This window comes from Cantharellus anzutake, assembly GCF_015039405.1.
Source record: "Cantharellus anzutake strain C23 chromosome Unknown EI90scaffold_5, whole genome shotgun sequence".
NCBI classification, from domain to species: Eukaryota; Fungi; Basidiomycota; class Agaricomycetes; order Cantharellales; family Hydnaceae; genus Cantharellus; species Cantharellus anzutake.
In genome coordinates, this window is record NW_024066955.1 from 1,444,818 (window position 1) to 1,459,214 (window position 14,397).

Genomic DNA, 14,397 nt, shown 5'->3' on the forward strand with positions numbered 1-14,397 from the left:
TTTCTTGCATGTGTGTGCGCGCGCGTGCCGCCGATATCGATCGTCAATGGTTGCAAAATGTGAGCATGTACACGCATGATTGATGTGGTGGTGTGTCAAGCTAGGGGGGGCCGCGGTACCGAACTCAAAGCTGCAGTTCACATGGGTCTGTGGTTGCGCCACCCGTTTTTTGATCTTATGAATTTTATTGATAGAAGCTGGATAGTATGTAGATAGCTAGCTGGGCTGGGCTGGGCTGGGAGAAGTGGCTCGATTGAGATTAAGGAATTGTATTATCATTTATACTAACATCTGTAGCTCAGAGAAGGGAGGTGAGGGGAAAGGGTGTGAGTGGGCGGGAGAGAAGAGGGAAATGGGAGTTGGGGGGGTGGGCTGGGAGTTGGGAACTGGGAACTGGAGTTTGAGGGAAAGCATAGGGTGGCGCTCCATGGTTCGCCGCCCGGTTGGTCGGTCCTTACGAATCAGATCGATTTGGAGAGAGAACCTGTGTGGGGATATCGATGGGCGGATGAGAATTGGGTAGGGGGATGAATGGAAGGTTTGGAGGAGAGCGTGGCGGAAGAAAAAATGTTCAGATGCTCGGTCAGGGATCAATGAATGTTGATATATCTTTCTTTTGATAAGGTGTATGATGCATAATAATCGTTGGGAGGGAGAGAAAAAAAAAGTTGAACCCAACTATCGGGGTTGTTGCACGTTAAGTATTGCGGGTATTGTTGTTCGGTGTTCGGGGGGTGGTCTTCGAAAGCGCGATCTTTTTTTGGGGGAAAGGCGTACGCTGTGTTATAATTGGATTGATGGTAGGGAATCGGGCCCCCTCGAAGTCGGGGTCGATGTGGATGAAAAGATGTAATAAGGATTTTGGGTTTAGAAATGCAGGTCAGTTGGAGCAGAGTAATCGGCTGATGTTACGTGGTTGGTGTGAGAGTGTGTAAGGGGGGGAGGGAGAACTGGGATGGAAGGATCCGCGTTATTGGGCGTTTTGATACATGAAATGAGTGAATAGAGTAAGTTGCAATATAGATCCCGGATAACACAGCTGGCTACGCTAACGTACGCTAAGCTGAGCCGTTCGTTTGTTCCTGAAGTGGAGAACGAAATTAAACCCGGCGGTAGTGAAACAACACTCCGATGAAGGTAAGGGGGTCGTCCTTACTGCATTACTTGCGCAAATGGGGTTGGCGTGGAGCATTTGCCCAGTTCTTTCTAGGGCACGAGAGCCTAGACTTGGCCGGATCGTAGTAATATTTGCGATACGGTATTGTACAGCCATGGAAATATCAACTTGGCTGTACAATTAAATTCATAAAACGTGTTCCCCCCCCAAAGCGGCACGGAGCTTAGGTAGTAGGCAATGCAGAACAGTGAACAGTGAGCAAAATCGTGCGTGCATGATCGTGATTTGTGATCGTGATCACGATCATCGGGCTGGGCTAGCTATGCATGATTTCGTGGTTTATGCGCCACAGCGATAAACTCGCGATGACGAAGCTAGCGCAGAAGCGGGGGCCGTACAGCGGTCTTACTACTAGCATATTAGTAGTCCCGCCGTAGAGTCAGCCATACGTGTTGCGATGATGGGTCTTACGCATCCTTGCATCATCATCATTATCATCATCAAAAAGTTAACCTTGCTATTACACTGGAGTTAGCTTCTGGATTGCCAGGCACTTGTGCAGCGAGCACGGCGAGGCATGGGGACTAGAATTTTGTAGGATTGCAGACATTTCATCTAGGCGTTTAGTGACTTGCCAGGGAATTGTCACAACGTGGAAGTTGCCATGATCGAGCAAGAAAGACATCTTTCTTATCTCGTTGAACGATTGACACGCCCTTGAGGAGGAAGCACTTAGAGTGGGCGTTGACAAGCGAAGCGAATGGAATGATAGTAGTATGAGCGCGCGCTCTCGGCTGTTCCCCAATATGAATTGATACACCTCGTGTAAAAGAGAAGAGGGAGGGGAAGGACAGGGGGCTAAGTAAGGAAGGTGAAAGCCGAAATAAAAGTTGAATGAGCACAACTGAGTTACATAGGGGGGAATTGTAAGTAACAACGAAAATTATTGTTCAAGAGGCAAACGGGCAACACTGCCCGAATTGGGTAATTTCGGAATTATATTGGATGGGAGGGGAGGAAAAAGGACGAAAGTGGGAATTTTTCGTGCTCAAGGAGAAACTGAATCAAAAGTTTGTCAGCAGAGTGAACGATTGGACCAATGAGGAGGGATCGGCAAAGAATTGCAACAGGGTCCCTAATTCAATCCTTAGAGAAAAGCGAGGGAAAAAAATCTGGGGTCCATGGCGCGTGATAGCCGGATACGGAAATACTTAGTGGCCACTCGTTTTGCAAGTTTGTATTGATTTTATTGGTTTGTTTTGTTGGTCTATTGTAAAAAAAAAGATTGAATGAAGATGGGCTTACGTTAAGTTTTGTATGATTTGGTTAGTTTGAATGAGTATTTGACTGGATGCAAACAAATGTATACAAAGATGAATAGATTTCATTCAATAGGCATCATTTCCACCCGTACGGGAGAAGATTCCTGTAGAAGGCAGTTCGGAGTCAAATTTGGCAAGTGATTTGTATGTCTAGCCCAAAGTAGAACGACCCCTGGCAGACTAAAACGCCCAAAGTAGAAGTCAAGCATACACTCCCCCTCCTTTGCTCTTCTCCCCCTTTCCCAATCATCCCCCTTCCTCGACGTTCATCTCGTCCTTCAAGCATCTTTCAACAGCGACCAATCCCCCTCCCTCTCTTATCCTTCCATTTCTTTGGAACCCGCCCATCTCGTGAGTTGCCTCTTTCAGACATTCACCTACCCTCCTCTCCCCTCTTATATCTAATCCCTCCGGAAAAAGACCACAACCCAAAAGAGGTCGCACCTTCCTACTCCAGCCTTTTCCTCCTTCCGCTCGACAGACGCGACCTCGACGTCCTCTCCTCTCTCACGCGTGCGCGATTACATTCTACTCCACCTCTCCACTACCACAAACATTTCTCTCCTCACTGTCATCCACATCGACACCAAACACATTTCTGATTCCTCAATACTTTGAACGAGTTTCTAACTTTGGGCTTTCCTTCCTCAACAGCGACAACTACAACTAATACATCTTGCCACTTTCCTCTCAAGTTATCAAGTTCTACTTGGACTACCCCATTTCGATATGTCTACAGCCGCGAACCCTCCCCAAACATCGACCACTTCTCCAACTATCCGGAACAAACGCGCTCGTCCTCTCGATGGGAACGATCCTTCGCCTACCTCTACGACTGCAAACGTAGCAGCGGGCGGTGGAGCGCCAGGTGTTGATCAATTCCAGCATGAAGATGGCGATGAAGAAGAAGATGAGGATGAGGAAGATGGTGCAAGTGGTGGGAAAAAGAGTGATAAAAAGGCTGGCCGACGAAAGATCAAGATCGAGTTTATTCAAGATAAGAGTCGCAGACATATTACGTTCAGCAAGCGAAAAGCTGGAATCATGAAAAAGGCGAGTTTTTAATCTCCATCCTAATTTTTTTTACATTTTCGGGGAGCACACGAACTCTTGCCTCGCTTTCTGTGACTGCTTGTCGCTTTTTGAAGTAGGGAACTTATGAATTGCGATCGTTTACTAACGCGTTTTTTTTTTCTTTTCAAACTAGGCATATGAACTTTCTACCCTTACGGGTACTCAAGTTTTGTTACTCGTCGTTTCCGAAACTGGCCTCGTTTATACCTTCACAACAGCCAAACTTCAACCACTTGTCACTCAGCCAGAAGGAAAGAATCTCATTCAAGCCTGTCTGAACTCCCAACACGGTTCATCTGCAAATTCCAACAATGCAAACGCTGCGAATGGTGGGGGGACAGTATCGACGTCTCCCAATATAGGTTTATCTTCTCGTGGTGGACGACCACCCGTTCCTCAACAATCTTCCGATGATGATCCGTTGTCTGAACCTCCTACTCCCTCCGTTCCCGATGCGAAGCGTCCTCGTCGCGGAACTGGTTCTTCGTCACTGTCATCCCATCCAAACCCTGGTCCCTCAGCGAACGGTGGTCCTCCAAGAGACCATCGTAATCCATCCCTCTCGCCAACTTCGCCTCACCTCCCTCATCCTTCGCACCACCATCCTCATCCCAGTGCTCATCCAGGACCAGGCGGACCAACAGGCCCTCATCATTTAGCTGAAGTGCCTGCGGGCGCACCCTATGCGCCTGCAGGACCGCCTCACGGACCAGGGGATCTATCCCATCACTCTCATCCTCATTCGACACATGATTTATATGGTCCTCCTCCGCCCCATCCTGGACACCCTTCTCAGCAATATCACGGTCATCCTGCTACGAGTCATATGATGGTAGCTGCGGCGGCTGCAGGTGGACCTCAAGGCCCGCCTGGTCCGCCTGGACATGGACATGGTCAAGGCCAAACGAGTCCCACCCAACACCATATGGGTGGAGGCGGTGGACATGGTCCGGGTCCGGGAGGCGCTGGCGGTGCGGGCGGCGGTGGCTATGGAGATTCCCATGGTGGACCTCCCGGGGGCCCTTCCAGTAATCCGTATGGCAGTGGGGAAGTGGTGTGCCGCCTAGTTGGCAGACCTATCCGACGAGGAGATGAGTTGAGTGGTGGCAGTGAGGGCGAGTGGGGTATGCGTGGGAACCTTTGTGAGCGAGCGAGTAGTTGGAATTGGATGCAGTGGGGCCAATGGGACGAAATGGAAATTGGATCGACCGAAGGATCGGATGCCATGCCCGGAGGGGCAGGCGATCGTGTCCATAAATGATCGACGTCCGAGATCCATATTAGGGTTCATTTGCGGTGATCTTGGCTCCACGTTCACTCAAGCATGGAGTTCTCTCTCTCTCCCACTTTCCGAACCAACGACGCTTCTTCGGTCGATCGATTGGGCGCAACAGTCTATTGCACTTACCTTCCCATTCCCTTCCTACCCTTTCGGGGCTTTTTATCGCATCTCCTTGCTCCTAACCCCAAAAAGGCATCTAGGATGATCGAGGCCGAGGAAGAAGAGGGGATGCACTTGTCAACGAAGGCGATGGGTTTGATGGGACTGAAATCCAGTTTCGGGCATTCGGGTAGAATTTATCATTGATTTTACCCCGCATTCCCGCCCGCTCCCTTCCTACTTCCTCGTTCCCGCAGTTCCCTATTTCGTGTCGTCGTTATCCACATTTCCATTTCCATATCCGTTTGTTTTGCCCCTTTCGTCCCGTCCATTTCAGGGGAAAAGGAAGTTTTGTTCGTGCGAGGATTATGAACTTTTGATCGGTTTCGGAATCCGGCTTCGGCTAGGGTACCAACTGACTGCTGAGGCCGAAGTTGGAAGTTTGGTGCTTCGTTGCTTTGGTTGCTTTGTTTGAATTTGGTCATTATCCCTTTTTGGAGATTTGATCGAGGGTGAATGATGATGACGGGAGGTGCTAGTACCTTATTTTCGCTTTTGGCTGCTTTCCGAAATCGCTCGCGCGCGACTCGTAACCCGCTATTCTCGCAACTCACATATCCCGATTAGTCCTGCCCGCTCTCCATTTCTTTCATGTCCTTGTATCCAGTTCCCTCCCCGCCTCTACTCCCTTCTGTGTCCGTTCGGCGTGCTACTCTCTTGGTGTTCTGACGGCCATTGTCGTCGTTGTGTGAACTTCTCTCTCAAAATAGTCTTGTGTGTCTGTTTAACGTTGCACTGACTGGTTATTTCGAACAAGCATGGCGAGAAAGAGTGTCTTGGTTCGTTCGTTCCTATGTTGGTTTGTTGGTCAGTTGTGGGCTCTGGCTTCGATTTCACTTCCTCATTTTCGGTTGATTTGTTGGTCTGATTCGATTCTCTGTACTGAGTCGTTGGTTTCTTCTACATTTTTTCCCTTCCGCGACTGATTGATTGATTTGTTTGATTGATTGATTGACTGATATGTGCGACCCTGCCTGGTCCTCTTCTAGCAACTCTATTTCCGTTCCATGTTCCCCCATATATTGTCGCCGACCTCACTATCCATTCTCAGTTGCCTCATACCCATAATCAATTTCTTCTTTTGGTTACACCTCCCGAAGTGCATTTTACTCACACGTGCCTCTTTCCTTATATCAGCATATCATATTCCATTGTCCCCATATCTCTTCTTCAGTTTGATCTTGTCCTAGGTTTCCCAACTCTGTTAATTATACTCTTTTCCTCTTTGCTGATTCTATACACACTTAGGCGTGTTCGATGGAGTATAAACTCTTTTCGTCAAAAGAGGTGTCACAATATTACTTTTTTTTCGCATGGTTCACACTTGGGCCCAGGGACGAGGGCGAACTGAGTGGAAAAGTGTACAATATTTTTTGATCGTGCTGTTTCTGCTGGCGGAGTTCGTTGTTACATATATTGTCGCGGATTTGGCCGAATATTGTTGTTATGATTGTTACGGGTGTGCCTAGCTAAACACTTTCACGATCCACACAGTACATATCGAGAAATGGAAGTTGCTGCCGTAGCCTTTCTGGGATTTGGATTTCTTGACCACACGTGAAGTTCGTATCCGGCAAGATGCGTTTGTGGCTGATGCCCGAAATTTCAATCATCCATTCTGTGTTTGGACGAAAAATGTCGGAATTTGCCGGGAATCAATCGACCCTGCAACTCGCGCTTGGGCCACCAATAGCCAACACACCTCACTGAATCACTCCCCTTGGGTTTTATCCATCTAATTTCGAAGAATCTGATTCCTATGTGCCGCCTCTGGACAAAGAGAGCAGCGGATAAACGTATATAAAAGAGTTAGTACTTATACTTACTCTGTAAAAACTCACAAATGTTCCGTCTGAAGATTATGCGGTATATATGCGTCGGACGATCACGAAAAGGGGTTTTACGCCGTGTTCAATATCGAGGTAATTATAGTTATCGCCAGCTGGCAGTTACTATGCATAAAGTACCCCTGTAAATTTCGAAGTTCTCACGCTCTTTCAATCATGGCGCTTTGTAAAAACTGCAGGCTGTTCACTGGCCTTCGTCTTTTTCAGTCTCACAGCAGAAACGCACATTTTTACGCACGTTCGTCGCTAGCAAGTGCAACGGCTACTTCCGCTTGAATCTGGAGTTTCAGCAACCAACTCGTTCCCAGTTTGCATATTGCATATTTTGCCTGTCGGAGGTTGTTGTACCCACAAAGGATCGAATTCCCCGCAGTTGTCTTCCGTCCGACTACTGCACAACCCCTTTGTGGTTTGTTTTGGATATAACTCATTGATTCTTTGTGTCGTATGTATCGGCCACATTCCGTGCATTTTGCGCATATGTAACCCACCGCGAGAGAGAGAGAGAGGACAAAGACACGGATCTGCGTTAGCTACGAGATAACATCCTTCTTCGGTTCAGATTTGGAAGACCTTGCACCTCGGCCAATTCGAAGTCCCTCGTTGCCGAGCTGTCGTTGTCCGTTCCTGGTCCGTCGCTTAGACTTACGACCTCATATTGGATTGCATGGGGAACATATAGTACTGTATGCATGGCAGCCTTTCTTTCTGGTTGCAAGGGCTTTTGAGGCGCAATCATTTGCTTAGGGCCCTCCACCGGTTTCTAACTTGGGGGTTAATTAACGGATAACTATACTTTGGTTGCTGGGGGTTACAAGTGACTTTTCGTCACCCCCCCCCCCCATTCGGGCCGCGTTCTTCATTCGTACCTTGGGAGGGGAGTCGGTTGCGCACCCGCCAGTAGGAAATCCAGATCTCTGACCCTTCTGGCCGGTCAGGGATGTGCTGGGAAACCCCAATACGTGCGTGTGGTTGTGCAATATATCTTACATATTGGTATCATGGGCTAGAGTTATGGACCGATCCATCATCGGCTGTTAGTTATCTCATTATTATTATTATTTTTTTGACTTCTCAAGTTCTCGCGCTTTAGCGCCGACACTCGTGGGCCGATCGGATTCCTACGTCTGTTCGCTCGTCCAGAATCGGCTGAAGTATCAAGAAGCAATGCCGCGAATCGCTGCGCTACTCGTAGCGTCGGCTTGCAAGGCTGCTGCTTCTTCCGTCTCACTTCTTTCTCCGAATCCCTTGGTGTCGGGATATTTACGGATGATTGTACACACACGCCGCGGCCTAACGGAGGCTGCTTCAGCTGGTCCCATGGTCCCAGCCACAATGCTACTGCGTGCTTCGGTCATACCTGGTTCCATGACCGAGTCGGAGTTACTGGTGAGCGAGAGCAGGCATTGCGTTTGGCAACCTCCAAATACTGGATGCACACTAGTCGGCCTATCGGGCAAGTGCATTCTCAGCCGACCATACGCAGGGTTGAATTCCCCTCCATGCTCCACACTGAGCGAGGACTCCACCGACTGCGGTCAGGGTTGCGTCTCTGCTCCACCGTGTCCATTGCAGGTTAACCCGACTCCCTTCCGTCCAAGCCCCAATCACTTTGCACGGGGTGCCCAACAATGTAGTTTACGCCCTTTCTGCCCTTTTTCGTAGTCTGGATCGCCGTTGTAGATCCCGGCTTTTCAACAATGGGCTACATGGCGGAGGAACCGGTTCAATTCCAGATTCCATATGAAGCTTTCGCAACTTCCAGTTTTTGGGTTTCCAGGAACCAGGAATCACCTTTTTATTTGCGTTGGTCACTCACTGTCTTCGGTGGCAGGACCTTTTGATGAGCTGAAAAAATCAGATCAACGAGACAAAAATATCCCAGGGGGGGAAACCCACAACAGGACTCGGACTGTCGATGGCCTCAGCACCTTCCTCAAGTGCAGTCCGTTCGCTTTGCAAAGTCTCGCCTCATTGATCAAAGGGAAAACAAAGGGAGGAAGGACCAAAAGCTTGGATCTTGATCTAAATCTGATTCTTGAAACTTCCCCGGCGTCACTAGTACCACTTGATGATGGCCAGAGGCCGAGATCCCCCGGCGCTGGGCGTGATTATCAACGCTCTTCACAATGGCCGCCAATCTTTCCTTAAAGCTATGATGTTGGGTTTCGCCCTCACGCTCCCTGTCAAAATACAATACTCCAGCACTGTGGTAGTGCCACCCATCTGGAGCACTCGACCAGCGTGATGGCCGTTCCAGTCACTTATGTAAGGGTTCACTGAGATGTAGGGAAGTGAGATCCTCCAATCATATGCGGTGTTCATGCGCGAATATTGAAGCACACTCAGATCCCGCAATTGAACGTGATACGGATGTGATAACTAACTAAGTCTTTCCCCGCATTGCTTCATTGCTGGGCAACCTCAATGGTAGGTGTATGCGAACAGACAACTCGGAGTGTAATTTCCTTGCTGACTGTTCGATTGATATTTGCTATTCAACGTAGTTTTGCAAATTTCCCACAAGTGTATTGAATGTAACATTAACTCAACCACATGATTCGAATCGCGTAATTTAAAAGCGTTGTTTTTGTTTTTCAAATGGTTGTTTTTTTTCTATACGAAGGGTTTGAATTGAAATAAAAATAAAAGTATCTGAACATTTCGTGAGAGCGTGAGATAAATTTCATTGAGGCCCGGATAGGAAGAAATGTCACCGCACCATTGCATCCGGCCCAATTAGGAAACCTTTGTAGCATTCAAATGATGCATTCCAAATGGTCCCCCATACATCGACAAGTGTTGCTTGCTGGGAAGCAACTCCATGCTGCCGTTAAAGCGTTGATTGTCACTAACAATATGGCGTTAGTGGGACTCTCAAGTTTCCTGGCGATTCATTTCAGTTGAAGATTTCTGTCTCAGACAAGCGGCTGGTTCGTGAGCCAGTTACATAAGCAGGAGGGTGAACGGATTTTGCGGGGGGTCAAAGAAAGTGGCGTATTGCGATAGGAGAGTGCTTTGGTGTGCCATGTGTGGGGACGCTAAAGACGAACGATGACAAAATTAGTGATTGCCCGAATCATTGTAACAAAGTGGTGCAGACAAGCGCAATCCAGCGAGGTTCTTCAATATCCCGTCCATGATGGCATTTGCCATAATGCTTTCCCGATTCGCATGGCGTTCCTGTCATCGAACTCGCGATCTTAGTGGCTAACGGGCACCCATGCGCAATCACTGATGGTCGGATGGTTTGATCGCCACACAATAGCCGGCTGGGAACTACAAAGGCCTTCCATGTGGCGCCCATCAAACGTTTGAACCCCCTCCCAGCCTACGGTTACTGGCTAAGACGTAGGGGGGCATCTGTCCACCATATAGACCGGTATCCTCGTGAAAAGTGTCACCGGAGACAGCTCTCGCATGATATCAAGACAGATCCCCTCAAGAGTAGCGTGAAAGTACGCCTCGTTTGACATCCTACAACAAGTCTGTTCTAAATCCGACCAATCATCCCCGATAACAATTCGCACTTGACGGTATGATCGCGACGTTAACGTATACCTTGGCTACGTTCATGTGTGAACGTCAAGAAGCTTGGGTAGAGTTCGACAAGAATTGAAATTCGGAGATCAGGGTTGTTGCTTCGATCGTGCAGCAAGCGAGTAGAGCAGCAGATCGGAACGGAGAGGGTGGGATTGGACGCAAACGAATGTTCTCATCCAAAGATTGTGCGCAAAGCGATCGACCCCACCAGGCTGTGCAAGCTGAGATGCAGCAGCAGCCGCAACACAAGGGTCCTTCGATGCCAGCGTAAAGTGCATCTCGTCATTGTGTCGTCTGGACAGTGGATTGCAAATTATTAGTAGAACCATTCTGCCGTGATCCTGGGCAACCACGTTGTGCTACTCCTTACTGCGCCACTCATCAATTTATAAATGAAATGGGCAGATGAGGTGCCGGGCCTAGTGGGCCTAGTGTGGGAGACTGAGACCGCAAGGAAGACAACAGAGTAAGGAAAGGGGCAGATGGAAACTAAGCGAGGGATTCGATAGGATCACCCCCTTAGCTATAATGTGAGCTGTCTATGAATCAAGCACGATGGCCACATGTAGCAATGTACGTTTCTGGGGGAGGGAGGATGTATTTCATAAATTTGCAATTCTTTTATTCTAAATGCACAAAGTGCTTTGGGTTTGACAAAGCGCGAATGGTGCGCAAAGTAGAAGCATCGCGCCACCCACTTCGCGCATGGATTGTGCGTGGCTTCATTCTTCTCTATCGTAAGACAGCGTGCAAAGCCTGATTAGGACCGAACCGATGTGGAGAAAATCGGGATGGATTGTGACGGTGAATTGAGTGGCGAGCAAGCCGCTGAGGCATTCGGGCGGGTCGTAACGCACTTGAATTCATTTTAATCGTGCCTTCATTGCACAGCAGAACGGGAGCGGGCGGCTGGTCGTGGATGTTTATGGCGATGGGATCGGCGGGTTCGGTCACGGCAGATGCAATTGGACTGAAGAGTAGCAAAGGGACTCTTGCACAACGTCATGTCAATCCAAGGAACTGATAGTTGGTATGAACGTGTCCGTGGAAGCGAAATCCTGGAAAGATGGACAGGCGAAGTTGATCGGATAACTATTCGATGCGATACTTTTGAGTGGGTCAGAGGCCAATAAACACAAGAGGAATTGCGTGGCGTGGGGAGGAAAAAACAGGGTTTCTTCATCTGATCAAATGAAATGGAATCGCAATTACGATCAGGGGGACGAAACGGCGGGCACGGGCGCCATAGACCGATGAGTATGAGTGAGAAAGAACTATGGAGTATGAATGGGAGATACTGAAGTGTAATGGATTATGATCTAGTATCGTCAGATTCTTCGTTGCGGAGTTCTGTAAAGACCTCGCCTTCTTGGTTTTAAAGAAATAGGACTGAAAAGCGCTGCGAATAGGAGATTGCTTCCATGGAAGGAATTAAAACGGCCCCACGGCACCGGCATTCGGGCAAAGGAGACATGATCGACATTGGGAGTGTTGAAGGACCAAGTGTGAAGACGCTAGGCCTGTCAACGAAGGAGTTGGGAATGTGCGCTTAGGGAAAATGGGGAAGAGTGTGACCATAGGGGGGTGGGCCCCAACGCATGATCAAAGGTCGCTTGGGCATCTCACATCAGGTAGAGGCTTCACAGAGAAATGGAATAATGCCCTTGTCAAGGCCTGGCCTCCTGAAATTGTTGCATGCCAACGGTCGCATTGGCGTTCGAAAAGTAATCAACGTCAAGATCAAGCATCACAGCTTCGTCCTCTGGCAGCCACCGTGGTAGTCCATATTCCGCTAAGATCTCTGCTACCTGGGTATGGTCGTATTTTCGCTCTGCATTCAAGCTGAACCGCAGATTCTCTGGGAGGGGAGGGAGGGTTTCGAATATCTTTCTGGCTTTCTGCACCTCAAGGAGGTACTCTTCACGAGAAGCCCGTGGCTCTGGGGAGTAGACTCTCTTAGAAACCGGCCTCGTTGTCCTTGTACGCCGGGGAGTACATAGTGACTTATTCGGCGGTGTCAGTCGTGTTTGCGCGTCGAGGATTTGTTCAATACTTCCATGAGCTCGAATGAGTTCTATTGCGCGATGAGGCCCGAGACCGCGGAGACGCTGGCTGAAGTCAGTCCCTAGCAGGAGGGCAAAGTCTATGTAAGATTGCAATGGCAAATCAAGTCGCTCTCGAACTTCCGCGCCTGAAATGAGAGTTAAATTCTCATTTCGGTTCGTAAGATTGCGAATGAGAGGCGCTTGGTAAACCAACACGTCCTGACAGCAACACAACAAAAGTGAAAGTCTCTCCCATGAGTGAATGCCGAAATTATATCAGCGTACCGTATCCTCACTCGCAACGTAGTCGGCGTGACCGTTCAAGACGAGACTTGATGCCAATGCTTCGGCCTCGAACGGACGGGGACAGTCTATAACAGGAACACCCATCGCTTCGATAATAAGCTTACACTCTACATACGTGTTGTCGGTGGGCGGTGTTCCACGATGCTCATACGACTTATACAGTGCTTGACTCTTGCCAGCAAGGATTTCGAACTGCTCTGCACTGGATCTAAGATCTTGCGTTTGGAAGAATGAGTCCCAAATGAGACCTTCTTGAAGGGTCATCTCGTGTTGAGATCGTGAGATCGCATATTGTGAAGCCCTCTCATCGTCAACACTCAAGGGATCCTCCATCTGCATCGTCCGAGGCGTCGACGCATTTCCAGTTGCGGGTTCTTTTGGCGGTACGGTAAAAAGTGGGACGCTCCTTCGATAGGCGCGATAATATTCCTCTAAGTCGCTAAAACTGCCCCGATCAGCTGGTGTCGCTCTAGACAAAATCGGCAGCAGGCCTGAAGGAGATGTTGGTGCGGCGACATTGTCGTCCGTTGAGGCTTGGGGCAAGGGTATTCCCTGGGGATCCGGTGGTGGGGTTTGCGCGGGTGATAGAGTCGGCTGATTTTCCTGATTCGGTTCAGAGTGAGATTTCTGGTAGCCGTGCAGTGAGAACAGGGATAGCGGTATGCGATCCGCTCTGCCGTTCAGCGATGAATCATCATTCAGTGCTACTGCAGAACGATTCGCCGCAAACTTTGGCTGGTGATTTGAGCACGCGAAATTGAGGTACGACAAATTAATGGAATCTCTAAGAGCCGATCTAGCGCACATACCAGGGAAACGGATAATAACTGCCCAAGTTGGACTTCTTCGCGTTTCTTCACGTTAATCTCCTCAGAAGCGACTGATACAGCATGAAAGGGGACCAGAGTGTTTTTTATGAATTCAGGAGTGTAGCACGTCTGATTACCCGGAGATCTCGATGCGTGGTACCGCAGTAAGTCGCTCATCTGCCGCAAACGACGTGAGCGCTGGAGTTCCATTGTGCTCCGAGCAAGCACTAGGGAGCGGGCCGCGCGTCGCCGTTCTGTCTTAAAATTTTTTGGGTTCCAAGAGCCCCAACGTCAATCTTCGGCTCGTTAGGAATACCAACAACATTAGTGGACGCCCACAATCACTGACCTCAGCCTGCTTGGCTTCACTTCGTTCCTTTCCATCAAATACACATATCACGCCAACGTTGTTATCCCTCAGTTCCATCAATAGCCTATGCCACCCAAGAATGTGTTTGAACTCGTACGGGATGTTCGAGAAATGCAGCCGTTGTGTCACTAGAGTTCCGTCGCTTCGGTGGGGCGGGCAGTCAAATCACACGTCTGACATAATGGAGAGACAACTTACACGGCTATGGTCTTCCCCGCTAGGGCCCTAAGCCGGTTCGGCAACTCTCTTATGACATCGGGACTGTTCCAAGTCGAGGTTATGGTTCAGTGTCATTGCACATCGCAGTAGGCCAAAGTTGTTACGCACCAAGTCTTCTGAAGGAAAGGCGCTAGTCCATGGATACCCATCCTCACAGCACCGACGCGCTATACGGTTTGGATGACAGCCTCTTATGACGTTCGCTCTCAAAAGCGCCCAGCAACAACAAAAACGGCCGTGAGAACTTCTGAGACCTTTAGGCATTAAGCGCCAAATTCACAGCTCCTTTATTGGGGAAACCTAG

General features: G+C 49.1%; 5 protein-coding genes across 5 annotated transcripts; 3 read left to right on the top strand and 2 right to left on the bottom strand.

Annotated features, from left to right (window-relative positions):
- Positions 1-3,168: 3,168 nt before the first annotated feature.
- On the top strand, positions 3,169-3,504 carry EI90DRAFT_3012468 (uncharacterized protein; the record flags this gene model as incomplete). Its single annotated transcript, XM_039056564.1, has 1 exon — positions 3,169-3,504. The coding sequence occupies one exon, from the start codon at positions 3,169-3,171 to the stop codon at positions 3,502-3,504; it is 336 nt and encodes a 111-aa protein (XP_038922043.1).
- Positions 3,505-3,947: 443 nt separating this feature from the next.
- EI90DRAFT_3012469 (uncharacterized protein) lies at positions 3,948-4,792 on the bottom strand (the record flags this gene model as incomplete). The annotated part of the gene is made up of 3 exons (XM_039056565.1): positions 3,948-4,328; positions 4,371-4,589; positions 4,652-4,792. 3 exons carry the CDS (start codon positions 4,790-4,792, stop codon positions 3,948-3,950), a joined length of 741 nt encoding a protein of 246 aa, XP_038922044.1.
- Positions 4,793-7,548: 2,756 nt separating this feature from the next.
- Positions 7,549-8,696, top strand: EI90DRAFT_2099878 (uncharacterized protein). Its single transcript, XM_039052582.1, has 2 exons — positions 7,549-7,837; positions 7,895-8,696. Exons 1-2 carry the CDS (start codon positions 7,816-7,818, stop codon positions 8,464-8,466), a joined length of 594 nt encoding a protein of 197 aa, XP_038922045.1. The 5' UTR covers positions 7,549-7,815; the 3' UTR covers positions 8,467-8,696.
- A 2,083-nt stretch (positions 8,697-10,779) lies between these two features.
- On the top strand, positions 10,780-11,164 carry EI90DRAFT_2098824 (uncharacterized protein). Its single transcript, XM_039052580.1, has one exon. The coding sequence runs from the start codon at positions 10,886-10,888 to the stop codon at positions 11,102-11,104; it is 219 nt and encodes a 72-aa protein (XP_038922046.1). The 5' UTR covers positions 10,780-10,885; the 3' UTR covers positions 11,105-11,164.
- A 605-nt stretch (positions 11,165-11,769) lies between these two features.
- On the bottom strand, positions 11,770-14,351 carry EI90DRAFT_2098961 (PIN domain-like protein). The gene is made up of 6 exons (XM_039052581.1): positions 14,202-14,351; positions 14,073-14,135; positions 13,854-14,016; positions 13,505-13,762; positions 12,675-13,430; positions 11,770-12,608 (listed from the first exon to the last, which is right to left on the bottom strand). The coding sequence occupies exons 1-6, from the start codon at positions 14,240-14,242 to the stop codon at positions 12,012-12,014; spliced, it is 1,878 nt and encodes a 625-aa protein (XP_038922047.1). The 5' UTR covers positions 14,243-14,351; the 3' UTR covers positions 11,770-12,011.
- Positions 14,352-14,397: the final 46 nt, after the last annotated feature.